Below are 19,614 nucleotides of genomic sequence, written 5' to 3'. Positions count from 1 at the left end.
GTGATGTGTCACTTGCTGCCGAGCTTACTGCCATTTTGAGAAAACCTTGTTTTATCTGCTGCAGATCTAGCAGTTCTCTAAACCCCGGGGTTCTATAACCCAGCCCACACCAATGTTTGGCAGCTTTCTGTGCATAGGCAGAAATCTGCCAATCAGGGTTGGGGGTTATACAGAGCTCATGATTATGGAGAATGACATGGTAGCAGGTTTACTAGTCTTCTAGTGATAATATCCTGCTGATAACACAGATATTTTATCAAAATGACAGCAAGTAAGCAAACCAGAAGGTGACACATTGCCGTAGTCAGGATCTCTGCCCCTACATCATGCTTCTCTCAGATGAGGTAAGAAAAGCCTGGTGACAGATTCCCTTACAAGGTTTTATCACATTAATCCTGTGTACATATGCTCTATCAGGGAATATGGTCATCATGAAGGGAATAGAGTGGGCAATTACATTGCAATCATTGATGACTTCAAGGAATAGTCCAAAGTTTAGAGGCTGTCCTCTATCCGCTATGACAGCCGAATACAGTAGGTTTGGTAACGTTTGTTTTCCAGATATGTGACCAGGGCGCACTAGACAATTAAGCATCGGTAATATATTGAGGCGCTGCACCTAGTACTTGAAACCATATGATGGGAAAAAGGGAGAGGAAAGGGCTACATAGTGATGCGCACACTCATAATGATGTATTAACACGAGGATAGGACGGGAGTACACAGTCAGTGAAAATCATTTAAAACCAATACCAAGAACCCCCCGAGCCCTATACCCATATGACAATAGATTACAATAGTGTAATAAGTATTCCAGAATAACCCACACACTGTGCGGCTGAAATAGTCAAGGATGTAGCCATACAACATGGAGATTCTAATAGTACAACACAAGAAATCATGCGGGAAAAAAAGGATTGATTATTGCGAGACAACGCCTATAAGGGTTATTAATAGTTGACAATGCCGTATTATGTTATTATGGCTTTGCTCTAACAAGCAGTGAAATGGACATTGCTCAGTCGGGGCTGGTTTTACATCTAGAACTTTTTATTTATTTATTTGGCATTATTTGCATTTTGCTTTGTGAGAAAAAACATGTCTTCTGTATCACAGCTTTACACTTGTTCTTTCCTTTATTTACAATTACATTTTATCTCATCGTACAGAAGAAAAACTCTTGCTCTGCTGTAGTTTATAAAAATGTCAATGAACAGGACCTTTTCTTGCATATGCTTTCACACAATTCTTTCCTCTCTCATTGACACCACTGTATGCAAGATCTGTAACGGACATCCCAGAGCTGACGTGCCGTGACAGTCCACTTATGTGGCCCATGGGTGGCGGGCCTGGGTTTGTTGGTAACGGCTGTGCGCTTATAGTGGGGTCACTGTTTGCTGGTGTTGAGATAGTAGCTGCAGGTTGCTTCGGTGTAGACCTGCCGTCCGAGCCCGAAGTTCTGTCTAATGCAAATGAATGCATATCTGTATCTCTGTGGGGCCGAATGTTCCAGCTGCCCTTATATTTTTGGATAATGTTTAGGTACACTGATATTTAAGATGAAAGTGTAGATCACAAAAGTCAGAAAACTTGCGTGAATCCCTGGTAAGGGTATTCTCCCACGTCGTCTTTGTCGGCTGGTGGTACCATGTTTTTCTAAGCAAAGCCGCTTCAGGAAAGTGCCAGCAGTCTTTTTAGTGAAGCATCTTCACTGGCGGCTTTGTCGTAGTTTTTTGTATTTTTTTTGTGTTTTTTGCCGACCACAGTTTTTTGTATTAAATAATAGTGTAAAAAAAATGTCATGTTACTTCTTTTAACTGCTTAATCGTTAAAAGCAGATAAAATGACCTAAAAAGTGACATAAGACGAAACATTACTGTGCATCATGTTCCTTTCTTGCAGCAGTTTTGCTGCTCTTTTCCAGGCAGATTCCAGACAACCATTACATTGCTGCTGTCTTTACCATATAAATGAAGTGGTTGTTATGAGTGCGTGTTCCAGTTCCCATCAGCATCCCCCGAGAATGCACTCATAGGCTGCCATTGCAGCTGCGTGCCTGCTGAAGAACCCCCGTGACTGCCATTTTGGCACACCTGTGAAGCTCAACCACAGTCTGAGTGGGATACCATGATTTTTCTTATCTACTTCAATACTGTGGTAAACTATAAAAATTCAGCTCTACCCTCTTTACCTGTTAAAAATTGAGGAACCTAATGCAAAAATATATTTGGAATTGCTGCATCTAAAAATCTCCAATCTATCAAAATATAAAATGAGTTACCCCGTAAACTCTGTTAAAGGGAATCTGTCACCCATATTTAGTGATATCATGTAAAGATAGCACCCAATTGTGCGTCCCATAATGATTCTATTAGGGCTTTTGATTCCCCCGACCCCACAGCTTTGAGGCATAAATACCTTTTTTATCTTGTTGGGGATGTATGCAAATCGCCGCGGTCCAATGGGCGTGGCTTAGTCGCCTTCTCCCCCCCCCCCCCCTCCTCGGCTTGCTGCACGTAATCTTCATCTGTGAATTGCACAGATAACGTTCGTTTCCGCGATTGCGCATTGTAAGGCCATGTGCACACGATGCAGATTTGCAGCGTTTCCGCAGCGGATTTTACCGCGCAGAAACGTTGCATATCCGCATTGTGATGTACAGTACCTTTAAAATGAATGAAAAAAAAAAACCGCTGTGCAGACGCTGCGGATTTTTCCGCGCGGTTTTCCTGCGGTACAAAATCCGCAGCATGTTACTACTTTTGTGCGGTTTTCTATCTCCCCTGTCACCAAATCCGCAGGGGGAAGACCGCAATGGAAAAACGCACAAAAACCGCATGAAAACCGCGTGAAAAATGGAAGAAATCCGCAGGAAAAATGCAGGTCATTGCCCTGCGGATTTCTTCCATTCTGCACGGAAAAATCCGCAGGGCTCAAAACTCCGTCTGCACTCAGCCTAAAGGCCACCGGCGCCTGCGCAGTATACTTTGCCCAACTGTGGGCGAAGCATATAATCGCTACTGTGCATGCGCCGGTATTTTCCAGCGTGGTCTATGCCCCGGAAGTCTTCACATGCATTTTTGGTCCCAATTCATCACACTGTTTAAACACTTGCAGTAATTGGAGTTTGTTTTGAGCAAAACAAAGTAGTGCAAAAAAAATTGCAACTTTTGACTTTTCCACAACACTTTAGGTAACGCCCATCCAACAAATTCATCAAAGTGCCGTTGTTCCTTTCACCAGAGCCTGACTGGAGTAATAATATTATGGGCAAGGCACACTCCAGTGATAAGATACTAAATTCATGAAGTAATGTGCAACTCTTAATGAATTTGGTGCATGCCCCTCATTAAGATCGGCGTACAAAATATCAGTCTTAACGAATGAGGGCCTTTGTTTTTTTTAATCATCTCACCCCCACCCCTAAAAAAAATGCAATAGAAAGCAATCAAAATGCCGTATACGCCCCAAATTGGTATAAATACTCACACATTATGTTTTGGCCACAGTCGGGGCTTATGTCAGAACCCACTGCAATACAGGGTTCGGGTGTATGTGACGACAGCACATAGACTATAATTGTTCCGACAGAGTAAGGTTACTTTTACACTTACCACATTTATTGCGATCCGTTATTGCGGGCTGTATCACCGCATTTTTTGTGGTCTGCAATAACGGACAGCAAAGGAAAGTTTGTGGATCGCCGCTTTTTTTCCAATACTATGGAAATAGTATTGGAAAAAAAAACGGCGTTCCGCAAAACCCGAAGTCACGGTGCGCCGCAAAAACAAACTTCAGTTTGTTTTTGTGGCCTCATTGATTTACAATGGGGGCTGTGTCCGTATTCCGTATAAAAGATTGAGCAAGCTCGATCTTGTATCACGGCCCACATGTCCATAACGCACACGGTGCACCGTGGGATTTTGGGGGGACAATTTTGTGACCCCTTAGAAATCTATTGAGCTCGCAAAAACACGGTAATTGTAAAAGCAGCCTGAACGTGTGCTATTGTGCATCATTTTCAGGCATGTATGCCCACTGGAGCGTACCCAGACATGGTAGACAGAAAAAAATGAAATTACAGCCAGAATGCTGCGAAAAGAGACTCCAGAATATAACACCCGTATGATTTGTCATTGTCAAAGGCAGGAGTGGTAAGTGGGTATAGGACTGGTGTGCCCTAAAAGAAGATGATATGATGTGTTGGTTAAGTCACTTGTCATTTTCTAGTGCTGTTTGTCATAATTGAATAGACTGAGAAATGCATTAATAACATGAATGGCACCATAATGTTTTGCTTCCCCCCATTCATTTCCCTTTAATCATCCCTCCAGCATATGATTGTGCTGCCTGATTTGCTGATGGTTTAGAAATAATGAAGGGATTTACAAGCTCTAATGAATGTGTCATTTATTGCTTTCCTGTACACTGTCCCGAGGATGGTCGTGATCTGCTTACCAGGTCATGGAAAGCTCTAGGGTATTTTCTCACTTTGGTGGTTTTTCATTTTTAAAAATTTCCTTGAATACATCTGTCAATGAACCATTTAGCAGATTGCATGTTACATTGTGCTATTAGCTGCATCCCCGCAGCAGGCTAATGCTCTACGTGCCAAAGAGAATTTGGTGAACAGTTGTCATTTTCAATATACAGTAGTTGGAATTGGCTCTGGGAGATTTATGTCCTGCTTGAAAACGTCACACAGGGCAAACATAAAAGATCCCTACATAAGAAATGATCAAAGAAACACGAGGGGCATCTCATTCATATGTTATCTCAAGGTCAGCAAGGACAGGGCTTTCCAACAAAACACCGAAGCGTAAGGCTGAAAATGAGCTTTAGTATAATTTTTGTGTGTGTGTGTATATGTATGTATGTATGTGTGTGTGTATATATATATATATATATATATATATATATATATATATATATATATATATATATATACACACTCCACATTATACTAAAGCGGTTTATCATATATGGCACACATACAGTTGTTTTCAAAAGTTTACATACCCAGAATTTTTGCTTTCTTGGCCTTTCTTCAGAGAATGTGAATGACAACACCAAGCCTTTTTCTCCGCTCATGGTTAGTGGTTGGGTGAAGCCATTTACTGTCAAACTACTGTGTTTTCTCTTTTTATATCATAAATCGGAGGAGACTCACCCATTAAAGATAACCTGTCACCATGTTTTTCCCATACAACTTACAGCCACCATCTTTCAGCCCTGAGTTACAGCATTTTGGAATGTTGTATATAAGTCTCCAAGCCGAACTGCAAAACAAAAAAAGACCTTTTATTACACTCGCCTACGGGGCGGTCCTGTCCAATGGGCGTTGTTGGTCCAGCACCACTTCTTTTCTTGCTATGCCTTCCTCCTTAAAATATTTTTATTCACCCATAGAATTTCAAGGAAACCTGTCACCAGGTTTTTCTAATATCACGTACGGCCACCACCTTTCAGCCCTGTGTCACAGCATTCTGGAATGCTGTCTCCAAGCCGACCTTTTATTATACTTACCTATGGTGCACTCTGGTCTGATGGGCTTCACTGTCTTGGTAAGGTACCTCCCTTCTTCTTGTGATGCAGGCCTCCTTTTCTGCTTCAGGTGAAGCCTTCCCAGATGATCAGAGTTTATTCTAGTTACAAATAATAGCTCCACTTCTTGGCTTTAGAAAGGGAAGTCCATCCAGCACCTGTATCTGTAATGGTCAAGTGTCCACATTCACTATGGATGTATAGTGATTAATTAGGGCTAGTATTTGTTGCAGGTTTTCGTGCTCAGACCTACAAAGTGACCTTGAATTGATTTGTGGATTAGGTTGCATCTTCCTGTTGGTATTTTATAAAATAGCAGCTGATTGTCCTAAGCTGAGGAAAGCTAATCTCCAAGGATGTCATTTGTGCTGCTCCTTCCATGCTTACCCCATTTTCACTTTGCAGTAATAACGGATATTTGTACAAATCATGGGTTAAATATATCCATATAGGGAACTGATTTTAGCTCTTTTTTTTTTTTATCCCAGTATGTAATTTTTATCCCAAAACTTGACTAGGTAATGTCTTCATTCACACAATTTAGATTATAGTGTTGTGTGATATTAATCTACAGTATTAGCCCACATTTATTCTCATACCACTTGTATAAACTTTGTTTCAGAAAATTCCCACTTCTTCTTTTTCCCCCTTATTTATTTCATAAAAATTTGCATAAACTCGGACAAATCTAAAGTATGCGACATACATAAACTCAACAAACAACATAATGCCTTTCATTAAGATGCATACGCTTAATACCCCTGTGAGCTGTTATCTCTCGTAACCTCCCGATACACATGCATGATCAGTTTGGCTAAGTGTGTATTTGTTTTGGGTGGGAAGGGTGGAGTTGGCTGATACCAGACAACTCTAAAGGTTGCCTAGGTCTAAGGGTCCCATTTCACTTAGCGACGCACAAGTGATCCCGACAACGATATAACCTTGTAGGGATCGCTGGTGCGTCGCTAAATGGTCGCTAGTAAGCTGCCAAACAGGCAGATCTCTTCAGCGACGCAGCAACGAACCAGCGATCAAACACAGCGATGCATGCTGGCCATCGGGACGCCGACGACTAAAAAATGGCCCTGCACGATCAGCGATATCCAGCAGGGGGGCCGGTCGCTGCTGTATGTCACATGTAGCGAGATCGCTGTTGCGTCACAAATCAGTGACACATTAGCGATCTCGCTAGCGACCTCGCTATGTGAGACGGGGCCTTGATGATTTCACCACCATTCAGAAGAAGTTTTTTTGGCTAACTAGTGTCTCTTTGTGCATAGTGCCCCCATGACTTTTCTGCTGAAAAAACACTGCAAATAACTGCGTTTTCATTTTTTCAACACCCGTTCAAAAAAGTGACATGCTATATGTCCAGAAAAGCACAAAATCCTGATCAAACAAAAAAACCAATGTGTGTGCATGAGGTTTCTGAAATCTCATAAGCTTTGCTGGTACTGTAAAAAGCAGCTGAAAATTGGCATAAAAAAAGCAGCAAAAACGCCGAGTGTGAACATACCCTAAAAAGGGTTTTCCCACGAACAAAGTTAATATTAGGTTTGAATAATAGTAGGTTTCACAATTTGATACGTTTAACCTCTTCACCGCCTTTACGATTTTCCATTTTTGCGTTCATGTTTTTTGCTCCTCTTCTTCCCAGAGCCATATTTTTTTTAAAATTTTTCATCAGCATAGCCATTTGGGTTTGTTTTTTGCGGGACGAGATGTACTTTTGATTGGCACCATTGATATTATAACATACAGTGGGTACGGAAAGTATTCAGACCCCTTTAAATTTCTCACTCTTTGTTTCATTGCAGCCATTTTGTAAATTAAAAAAGTTCATTTTTTTTTTCTCATTAACCCCTTCGCACCCGAGCCTGTTTTTGCCTTCGTGACCGGGCCAATTTTTTAAATTCTGACCAGTGTCACTTTATGAGGTCATAACTCTAGAACGCTTCAACGGATCCTGCTGATTCTGACATTGTTTTCTCGTGCCATATTGTACTTCATGATGGTGGTAAAATTTCTTAGATATGAACTGCGCTTATTTGTTAAAAAAATCGAAATTTGGCGAAAATTTAGAAAATTTTGCAATTTTGAAACTTTTAATTTTTATGCCCTTAAATCAGAGAGTGATATCGCACAAAATAGTTAATAAATAACATTTCCCACATGTCTACTTTACATCTGCACAATTTTGGAAGCATAATTTTTTTTTTTTAGGAAGTTATAAGGGTTAAAAGTTGATCAGTGGATTTCTCATTTTTACAACAAAATTTACAACACCATTTTTTTGGGGACCACCTCACATTTGAAGTGAGTTTGGGGTGTCAATATGACAGAAAATACCCAAAAGTGACACCATTCTAAAAACTTCACCTCTCAATGTACTCAAAACCACATTCAAGAAGTTTATTAACCCTTCAGGTGCTTCACATGAATGAATGGAATGTGGAAGGAAAAAATAAACATTTAACTTTTTTTCAAACATTTTACTTCAGAACCATTTTTTTTTTTATTTTCACAAGTGTAAAAAGAGAAAATGAACCACAAATTTTTTTGTGCAATTTCTCCCGAATACGCCGATACCCCGTATGTGGAGCTCAGAACGGAAGGAGTGCCGTTTGACTTTTTCAATGCAGAATTGGCTGGAATTGAGATCGGATGCCATGTCGCATTTGGAGAGCCCCTGATGTACCTAAACAGTGGAAACCCCCCACAAGTGACCCCATTTTGGAAACTAGACCCTTTAAAGAACTTATCTAGATGTGTTGTGAACACTTTGAACCCCCAAGTGCTTCACAGAAGTTTATAACGTAGAGCCATGAAAATAAAAAATCATTTTTTTTTCCACAAAATGACCTTTTAGCCCCCAATTTTTATTTACACAAGGGTAACAGGAGAAATTGGACCCCAAAAGTTGTTGTCCAATTTGTCCTGAGTACGCTGATACTCCATATGTGGGAGAAAACTACTGTTTGGGCACACGGTGGGGCTCGGAAGGGAAGTAGTGACGTTCTGGAATGCAGACTTTGATGGAATGGTCTGCGGGTGTCATGTCGCGTTTGCAGAGCCCCTGATGTACCTAAACAGTGGAAACTCCCCACAAATGACCCCATTTTGGAAACTAGACCCCCCAAGGAAGTTATCTAGCTCTGTGGTGAGCACTTTGAACCCCAAGTGTTTCACTAAAGTTTATAATGTAGAGCAGTGAAAATAAAAAATCATTTTTTTTTCCACAAAAATGATCTTTTAGCCCCCAATTTTTATTTTCACAAGGGTAACAGGAGAAATTGGACCCTAAGAGTTGTTGTCCAATTTGTCCTGAGTACGCTGGTACCCCATATGTGGGAGAAAACTACTGTTTGGGCACACGTCGGGGCTCGGAAGGGAAGTAGTGACGTTCTGAAATGCAGACTTTGATGGAATGGTCTGCGGGTGTCATGTCGCGTTTACAGAGCCCCTGATGTACCTAAACAGTGGAAACCCCCAATTCTAATTCCAACCCTAACCCCAACACACCCCTAATCCCAACCCCAACCCTAACCACAAACCTAACACCAACACACCCATAACCCTAGCCCTAGCCCTAACCTGCGTGCCTGCTTTTTTTTTTTTTAAACTTTTTATTTTTTTTCTTTTTGTGACAAGATCGCTGCCCTGCGATCTGACTCATAGTAACGCCACTTCTCCTCTGATCTCACACTGACAGATGATCAGAGGAGAAGCAGCATTACTATGGGACAAGATCGCTGCTTGGCACATAGTAACGTGACTTCTCATCTGATCTCACACTAACAGATGATCAGAGGAAAAGCAGCATTACTGTGTGACAAGATCGCTGCCAGGCAGCGATCAGCTGTGCCAGGCAGCGATCTAGTCACACAGTAACGCTGCTTCACCTCTGATCATCTGTCAGTGTGAGATCAGAGGAGAAGTCGCATTACAATGAGTGAGATCGCCGGGAAACAAGCAGCTTTCCCAGCGAGCGCTCTCATTGGCTGCTATGATGCTGACGTCATCAGGACCTGAACCAATCAGGTCTCGATGACGTCAGGGGTCCCAGCATGCATTGTGCACCGGGATCCCCGCGTTATAAGGTATGTGGGGGTCCCGGGGGGCACAAAACCGCCGACAGTAGATAAACGTCGGCGCTCCACGAAGCCCAGCAAGCGCCAACGTTTATCTACTGTGGGCGGTCGGGAAGCGGTTAATGTACACTCTGCACCCATCATGACTGAAAAAAGAAAAAACAAATGTAGAAATTTTTGCAAATTTATTAAAAAAGAAAAACTGAAATATCACATGGTCATAAGTATTCAGACCCTTTGCTCAGACACTCCTATTTAAGTCACATGCTGTCCATTTCCTTGGGATCCTCCTTGAGATAGTTCTGCTCCTTAATTGGAGTCCAGCTGTGTTTAAATAAACTGATAGGACTTTATTTGTAAAGGCGCACACCTGTCTATATAAAGGCCCCGTTACATTTAGCGATGCACCAGCGATCCCGACCACGATATGACCCGGTCAGGATCGCTGGTGCATCGCTAAATGGTCGCTAGTGAGCTGCCAAACAGGCAGATCTCACTAGCGATGCAGCAGCGGTCGGGGGTCGCTACTTACCTGTCAGACACGGCGAGGGTGACCGTCTTCCGCCTGCGTCCATGGCTCGCTCGTCGGCGCCAGCAGGAAGCAGACAACGAGAAATAGACCAGGCCGATCTCGCGAGATCAGCGATAGCCAGCAGGGGAGCCGGTCGGAGGGGAGTATCACATGTAGCGATATCGCTAGTGATATCGCTGCTGCGTCACAAAATCGGTGACGCTTTAGCGATATCGCCATGTGTAAAGGGCCCTTAAGACCTCACAGCTCGCAGTGCATCATGTCAGACCAAATAAGAATCATGAGGTCGAAGGAACTGGCAAAGGAGCTCAGAGACAGAATTGTGGCAAAACACAGATCTGGCCAAGGTTACAAAAGAATTTCTGCAGTACTCAGTACTTTATTAGGGAACGTGATAGGACGCTCTGAACAAATGTGTTTTGAGGGAGCGCCTAAAACTATGCAAATTGTGGATAGTCCTAATTTATTGGGGGTAGAGCATTCCAGAGGATTGGCGCAGCGCTGGAGAAGTCTTGGAGTCGGGAGTGGGAGGTGCGGATTAGTGCTGAGGTTAGTCGAAAGTCATTTGCAGAGCACAGCGGTCGGTTAGGCAGATAGACAGAAATGAGGGAAGACATGTTGGATGGTGCTGCACTGTGGAGAGCTTTGTGGGTGAGAACAAGTACTTTGAATTGGATCCTATAATGAATTGGCAGTCAATATAACGATTGGCGAAGAGCGGACTCGTCTGAGTACCAATTAGCTAGATGGATGACCCTGGCTTCTGCATTAAGTATGGACTGGAGAGGGGAAAGTCGATTAACGGGTAGACCAATTAATAGAGCATTGCAGTTGTCCAGGCAGGAGTGGATCAAGGCGACAGTAAGAGTTTTTGTTGATTCCGTGGTGAGAAAAGGGTGGATTCTGAGATGTTCTTTAGGTGTAAGCAGCAAGAGCGGGCAAGAGATTGTATATAGGATGTGATGGAGAGATTGGTGTCAAACATAATACCCACATCGCGCCTGCTGCCGGGGTGTTCTTGTGGTGCCACCCACAGAGAGGGAAATGTCAGATTTAGGAGGTTAGTAGTCGGCGGGAGCAGAAGAAGTTCAGTTTTGGAGAGGTTGAGTTTCAGATAGAGGGCGGACTTGATGTTGGAGACTGCGGACGGTCACTGGCGTTCTGTAGTACAGCAAGGGGTAGGTCAGGGGATGACGTGTATAGTTGTGTGTCATCAGCATAAAGATGGTACTGAAAGCCAATCCTGCTGATGGGCTGTTCAATTGGGGCCGTGTAGAGAAAGAACAGAAGGGGGCCAAGGACTGAGCCCTGAGGTACCCCAACAGTGAGAGGAAGAGGAGATGAAGTGGAGCCAGTGAGCAAAACACTGAAGGAGCTGTCAGAAAGATAGGAAGAGAACCAGGAGAGAGCAGCGTCCTTAAAGGTACTGTCACACTTAGCGATGCACCAGCGATCCCGACCAGCGATATGACGCGGTCAGGATCGCTGGTGCATCGCTAAGTTGTCGTAGTGAGCTGCCACACAGGCAGATCTCACCAGCGACATCGCAGGGGTCGGGGATCGCTACTTACCTGTCACACTAGGCGATCCTGACGTCCTCCCGGCCGGCTCCACGCTCGTCTCTCCACAGGAAGCTGACGACGAGAAACGGTCCAGGACGTTCTCGCGCGATCAGCGATAACCAGCGGGGGAGCGGGTTGTAGGTAAGTATCACACATAGCGATATCGCTAGCAATATCGCTATAACGTCACAAGTTATAGTGATATTGCTAGCGATATCGCTTAGTGTGACAGGCCCTTAATGCCTAGTGAATGGAGCCTAAAGAGATTAAAGTAAATTGATGAGTATACAGGAAGAACAATCTCACATCATAGTCGTCATATTGATAAATGTATGGCCTGTTTTAAGTTTTGGTCATGTTGGAGGTCCATACACCGTGTCCATGTAAACACAGTTAATAGGGATCAATTTGGGTTCAAAAGAGCCATCAAGATAACCAAAAAGAGCTGGACTGCACATAACTACTTGGTGAAGTGTGCATCTATGGCAGTTAGTGCAAATGAAAGGGACACGTAAAATGGTGACCAACCCCTTTAATGGTTGCATTATCTGCATTTTTTTTTTTTTTTATCTCTAGGAAGAATGTTAATGTTTCTAGCTTAGCTGTATTGTACTGCTCCTTAGATCATCACACTTGACCTAAAGTTCCACTGGCTGATTTTGACTTCACTAATACAGGAAAGATGTACATCTTTGTACCTTGTTAGCCAGTGCATAGAAGAATGTTCAGAATTGAGAGTCCTCAGTGGTTGATACCTTTTAGGCTGTGTGCCCACGTTGCATTTTTTTAAGCGTTTTTGATGCGTTTTTCAGTGTCAAACCGCATCAAAGATGCTTAAAAGTAGCATCCCATTCATTTTAATGCATTTTGGCCTTTTTGTGCCAATGGATGCGTTTTTAACCGCTAATGAAATGCTTAGCGGTAAAAAACGCAGCATGATCATTAATTTCCGCTAAGGTCCGCGTTTTTGCTATTTCCTATAGCCCAGAAGACGCGCAGAAAAAAACGCATAAAAAACGTGCGTTTTTCCGCAAAAGCGCAAAAATCCCGGCAAAAAACTTGCGTTTTTTTCCGCGCGTTTTCTGGGAAGGAGACCCGTTTCCTGAGCGTTTAAAAATGCTAACATGAGTACATAGCCTTAATGGCTAACTGAAAAGATGGTAACAAATTGCAAGCTTTCGAGACTACTCAAGTCTCTTCATCAGACATTGACTAATACAAAATCTGAAGAATCACATATTTATGCAGAACACAGCACAGAAAAAAATGCAATAGATAAGACAAGTGACATGAAGCAGAACTATCATTATGGAAGAGGGATAGCCATAAATATTGGACCAGTTGATAGATAAGGAGTGAAAGTTATTGTCCTCTGATTGGGGTCTCCTAATGTGTTGTGTGATGCCCCCACAAGGTCTTAGGAGCAAATTCCTTAATTGATGTAAAAAGACATAAATCCATGAGACACATTCATTCCTGCATTGAGAGTGTCAAGGGTCGTCATGAGCTTGTACTCCCAGACTTTTCTGTCTCTCTGAAATGTGAAGTTATCGTTCAATACCAGTAATTTCATATCTGGTGCTGTGATCAGGCATACAAAAAATGTTTTGCCACAGGTAGATCCATTCTTTTTTCTCATTGTGTGACGATGAGCATTCATCCTTGTTCTCAGTTTTTGCCCACTCTCCCCCACGTACAGACCCCCAGTTAGACATTGACTAATAATCGCTGATCCACGATGTACAAGTTTACTGGCCTTTTTCCACTGGCCAACAACAACTCATGGGAACAGCACGGGGAGATGTGCTGCTGATAACAATGATTTTCATTTCATTATACACAATTTGATCGCTGGCATGTTTACACAGACGAATCGGGAACGATTATTGAAACGTCTAAATGGTCTTAGGTTTATAAGAAGGCTCCACATAGATTGTTCCCTTGGCGCAAACTAATAATTTCTAAACATCTTCAGGAATTATTTTCCGTATCGGTTATATTTCTCTAGGCTTCGTGTGAAGGAATATAGCAAATGTTCAATCTTTACTGTTACTCCAGTAATCAGGATAAGAATGGGTGGCAAGGACAAAGCTGTTGTAGCAAGTATATCTGCCTTCTGCCATAATAACTACACCGCCCCACTGATCTGCTCGACTTGATCCTAGATTCATTAGGATTACAAAGTAGATTTGATTACATCTATACTGTGCTTTCATAAATTAGAAAGTGGAAGGGATGGGAGGCTGAGCATATATATGTAAAGAGAGAGGGAGTCTAGGCAGTCTTAAAGGGGTTGTCCAGCAAAAACAAGGTATCACTTATCCAATGGATAGATGAAAACTCACGGGTCGAAAGTTTCCGAATACTGGGACTCGATCGTCAGAATGGTGAATTTTAATTCTTGCTACAAAATGGAATGGCGGTTCAGACACTCGACCGCCCCTCCAATTATTCCTTATGGGGCTGCCAGAAAGAGCCGAGTGCAACACTCGACATTCTGATAGGGAATGAATGCAGCGTAGGTCAATCATGCTCTCTTCTGTCCCACTCCATCTGAGATGAAAGTTCCTTGTGCCGATTCCAGCAGTCAGACGGGAGACCAAAAGTGTCATTTATTGTTCAGAAGAGCAACTCCCATGAGAAGTGGACAAAGCTGACATGCTTACCTCTTATTGTAAGATGCTAGGAGAATTCTGCTCCGCAGCTCTCGCCACCTAGATGCAGCGCTCAGCATGGCCCGGGGCTCTCGGTTAATGCAGCAGTCATGTTACTGGACTTAGTCTTTATTAAACCTCGCTGTGGCAAAAAGTCAAAAATGAGAGGAGTGTGATTAACATGCACATTGTCATCGTAACAGAAGTGAAATCTGAGGGAGGCTGGACTGTATGATGTAAAATGTCATTTACCAAAATAACGGTTCTGGAATTGATCAATGACAAACTTACGGTATGTGTGAAATCAATAATTTGCTCTGCTCTGAATATCTCTTGGACCAACCTGATAGGAAGCCACATTTTCCGGTTTCTCCATTTTTCTGAAAATATATATTTTCAGAAAACAAAAAGAGACAGAAACTTTTTTTTTTTCTAGTTTGAAAGGATAACAGAACGAATAGAATTGTTAAAAAAAACATTTGTAGAATTCTTAATATTTAAAAAAAAATTTTTTTTTTTAGATTTTTTGCTGAGTGCTGTCCGATCGAGATAGATAGATATATATATATATATATATATATATTTATCTCTATGTGTGTGTATATATATATATATATATATATATATATATATATATATATATATAATATATATATATATAATATATATATTTTATTTTTTAAACCGAGTTGAATGGGCGAGTGCCATTCGATTCTCGGAGACAAATTGTGTATACTGCGATTTTTATTTTTAGTTTTTTTTACTTTGGGCCACCTGGTCTGAGGAAAATATTGGACGTGTGCACAGCCCCATAGAGTAATATGGGTAAGAGGGCTGTCTGTCAAAACCATGGAAAGCATTCGTCCAAGTTATACGATTATCTGATAGTATACTCCCTGATTGCCAGGAAAAATGCTGCATAATATATCTCGTTTTTGATGCGTCATTGACCGTTGTGAGCGTTTTTACTTGTGCTCTTTCCCATTCATTTGAATGGAAGAAAAATGCTCTAAAACCGCTGAAAGAATTGACATGCTGCAGACTTGAAAAATTGCTTGGATGGATCATATCTGCAAGGAAAGCATACGTAACCTGTGTAAGAGTTCAGAAATCTCATTCCCTTTGCTGTTACTACAAAGCACACAGTGTTTTAACAAGCCCATGTATTTTAAATTGTTATTATTAAAACTGTCATCTAACCAGAAAAAAAAGCAAGCCTCACTAAACTGACCGGAAAAATAAAAAGTCAACAGGTCTCAGAAAATGGCAACTCACAGCAACTTTTTTTTCTAAAAACGTCAACATTTTTTCCAAATTCAAATAAAAAAAAATAAATCAAATTTTGTATCACCGTAATTGTAGTAATCTGCAGAATCATGTTACTAGGTCGTTTCTACCATACAATAAACACTGGAAACATTTTAAAAAAGAAAAACAATGGCAGAAGTGTTTTTTTTTTTTTTTTTTTTTTTTTTCCCCCCCATTTCATCCCACTTGGAATATTTCTTTCTGTTTATAACTCATCTTTCAAAAAATAAGCTGTCATAAGGCTTTGTGGATGGAAAAATAATAAGAAATGGTGGCTCTTGGTAGATGATGAGGATAAAATGGAAGTTCAGAAAAGGAATTGACTGCAGAGGCAAGGGGCTAAGAGGTGTGGCATTCCCATTTTATGAAATGGCAGTTTTATGATGGACTAGTGAATTTGGCAGTGAAGCACATTGGTGCAGCGCTATGCCACCTTCTTTTTTTTTTAAACTGGTGTACAATGGCGTTCTGGTTCCCCGCGTTGCTGTACTAGTTGTCATGGAGATGTGTCAGAGTCTGCAGACCGTTGCCCTGCATCTGTCTGGAGAATGTCACAGCTGTTTACTTTGCAGACCGGTGGACACCTCCCCCGGTACTAATGACCACACCTAGACCTGGGTGTTTATAACCTCCTACTTCCTGTGGGCAGTGCAGGTGTTATTTCCAGTTTTCTGTTAAAATTTGGAGCCGCATCAGTCTGCTAGCATTCTCTTTGAAGGGCATCAGCATTTCTCTCTGAGTCAACTCAAGCTAAGTGTCCCCCTGGTTTCTATTATCCTTACTGTCTTTAGTGCTAGTGGGATTGACTAGCGTTTACCCTGTCCTTCCTGATTCCTAGCTAGGGTCACACAGGGACTAGCTATCCTGTTCAGCAATAGGTGCAAAGCCTACATAGGGATGGTAGGACAGACAGGGTGACGCTAGATCAGTCTAGGGGTCTCCACTTCCCCCTTCCCTATTGTTTGATTCTCCTTCCCTTATCCCTTTTATTGCACTTAGTCTGTCCGACGCTGTGCGTGACACTAGTTCACTGCACAGCTAAGTGGCCACCAGCACCGCTCTGCTCAGAAGGGTGTAGCACTAAATCATTTCTGCAGTTTCTTCACTATTGGGATCACAGGGGTCTGAGACAATGAGCCCCGCTCCCTAGCAGTATTAACCCTTTATCTCTTATGTTTAGCTTTCCCCATTGCTATTTACATTTTAATTATTTTTCATCATAGGAATTACATTGTTGCCTATTGTTTGATTGTTCCTGTCCAGCTGAAAATAGTTTGGGATTTTGGAGAATTCAATAGATGAAAATGATACAAGTTACATTGTATTTTTAACAAAAAGGGCATTTACTTCTGGAAACAATTTATTTATTTCTTGAACTCTCAGATGCACTTCATGATAAGACACACCCATGTTTAAAGTGGAAGGAAAGCTGAAAACAATCCACACCTCGCTCCGGCTGCTAGACACACAAATATGTCAGCTTGAGTACAAAGTAATCCAAGAAATACAGTGTAAGAAAATGCAACTGGTCTCTGTTAATTCTAGTGGAAGCTTTGGCGCATTCCTGGAGAATGCAGACCCATGAGCAATTAGTTATTTTTTTTATTAGAATTTAATACTTTTTTTATTAGGCAGTCTTATTCATTTTATTACACTATATTTTTAGTCTATGATCTGTTAACAAACTACTGGGTGCTGTAAATTACGAATTACCCTCAAGTTATTCTTGCTGTGTGCCTTATTAAAAACATGGGAATACTAGAATACCTATATTTTTGGGGAATTCATGATTCTGACAAACAATACTCTGCATTGTACCAATGAGGTAGGTGAGCAGTAGGGTTATTGTGTTAGCCATTGACAAGATTGTATGGCCCCGATGCCTCAAGACCGGACTTATGTGGCGGAGTAAGAGGCGGCAAATTCATTAAGTAGCTCCTCTTAATGAATCTGTTGTATACTTTAGCTGGTGTTTGCCACGGGAAGAAACGTACTTTAGTCATGAACCGGAGTACATTTCTGTTGCAATTTACATAATTTTAGTGGTGTAAATCGTGATTAATTGGTTGGGCGTACTTGGCCATGCCCCCTATTAGCTGAGCTCCTCCCAATTTTCAAAACTGTATTGGATCCTGCCAGGGCTTGAATAAAATAATCAAAAGTTGCATAAAAATTTTGCAACACTTCAAGGAGAAAACTGTTAAAAACTGCTTGATGAATCGGCATGTGTGCCCTTTTTCTGTATAACATTTACAACACAAATGCGTAAAAAGCTTAAGCGGTCACATCGTTTTGACTCAACTCAAGGCTGCGCTAAAATTAGGTGACTTTTAGTATACTCAAGCCATTTTCACCCAGTTCCGATAAATTGGATGGGGCAATGACGACTGCCGCTCATCAAATTCATGACGAGTGCCGGTGTTCGCAAGTCTTACTGGAGTAAGATTCGTTACGAGGCACACACCGAGGTATACACCACTCATCTGTGAATCATAAGTGTCTGACTCCAATACTCCTCCTCATTGAAACCAACGTGAACGCCGGTCTTGATGAATCAGACCCATAGGGCAGTCTATAGGGCTGTCATAAGACAATGACTCTTTCACAACGTTCAAGTATTGTGTTTTCTGTCAGCAGCCTGCTGGCATTGAGTAGTTGTAACCAAAGCCTAGAAGATGTTGTGCTAAAGGTTCTTAGGATGGCGCGTTGTTAAACACGATACCTGTGACTAATGCTGCCATATATTTCTCTGTATTTTCTCTTTCAGTTTTGCTACTGTGAGAATCTATCCTCATGGCTTAGTGCTGGTTGATCTGCAAAGCCTTGATGAGCCGGACAAAAATGATTCTGTTCGGAATGTGAGTATATAATATCCACATTTCTACAGGATTTTCCGTGTAGCACATCTTCCTTCAGCAAGGATAGCTAATACATAGCCACATAGTATAATTAGTTTTGATAATATTGTGCCAAATAGTTTCCAAACTCTTAATTAAAATTGCGGCAACGTTCTAGATTTGTAAATTTCCAGTTGACGATTTTTTGAGTACCATTTTGGGGAACAAAACATATTTTGATTGCTTTTCTTTCTTAGTTTGTGAGGCAGAATGAGCAAGAATAGCAATTCTTGTATTGTTTTTATTTTTTTTTTTATGCCGTTCAATGTTTGGTAGCATAGATATTACAGATTCCAAAGACATACTGATAGGGAGTTTAGATTGTGAGCCCCATCGGGGACAGCGAAGATAATGTGTGCAAACTGTAAAGCGCTGCAGAATATGTTAACAGATTTGTGATGGATTTAATGTTTTGCTTATTTTGCACACTAATACCGTATTTTACAAGAATCATTTGTTTTTGCCATATTCTGAATGATATTCCTTTTTTTTATTTTTCCCTCAGAGACAAGTGAAGTCTTGTTTTTTTTGCAAGACAAGTTGACTTTTTCAGTGGTAGAATTAATTCTATCATACCATTTTATTAACGTATAACTTTTTATTCACATCTTAGTCAACTTTTTCTGTGGCGGTAAGATGAAAAAGCAGCATTTTTGCTGTGTTGTTTATTTTGTTTACGGTGTTCACTGTAAAGGTTAAATGGGTTCTCCAAGAATATAATATAGTAGTCCGCGTAACGTCATACAAACAGCAGACCGTTCTAGTCTTGGGTCAGGATGGGCTACAGTTTGAAGAAACAAGGTTCTTGATGCCTTTGTCTAAACTGACACAAGACAAGTATCATAAACACACATACCGCCGTGAGCCAAGGAGGTGGTCTGAGACATCAGGAGAAATAGATTTTCTCCTCAGCTGATTGAGCACAAATAATTTTTTTTCTCCAGTCTCAGTCCTCATTGCACAATTTGTGGAGGAGAAGATTTATTTCTTCTCCTGTCACATACTTCTCCGGCAGCACTGATGAGT

At 41.4% G+C, this 19,614-nt stretch overlaps 1 protein-coding gene across 3 annotated transcripts in view; it reads left to right on the top strand.

Moving 5' to 3' along the window:
• SMS (spermine synthase) overlaps positions 1–19,614 on the top strand; it is a 212,805-nt gene that overhangs the window by 45,687 nt on the left and 147,504 nt on the right. For all 3 annotated transcript variants that reach the window (XM_073565837.1, XM_073565838.1, XM_073565836.1), the window contains exon 3: positions 18,459–18,549. In XM_073565837.1, the coding sequence (XP_073421938.1) occupies positions 18,459–18,549 (91 nt within the window). The remainder of the gene's footprint in view (positions 1–18,458; positions 18,550–19,614) is intronic.

The sequence above is a fragment of the Dendrobates tinctorius genome, unplaced genomic scaffold (genome assembly GCF_039654945.1).
Source record: "Dendrobates tinctorius isolate UK_male_01 unplaced genomic scaffold, ASM3965494v1 ptg000016l, whole genome shotgun sequence".
Classification (NCBI taxonomy): domain Eukaryota; kingdom Metazoa; phylum Chordata; class Amphibia; order Anura; family Dendrobatidae; genus Dendrobates; species Dendrobates tinctorius.
This window is presented reverse-complemented; position numbering and strand designations above follow the sequence as displayed.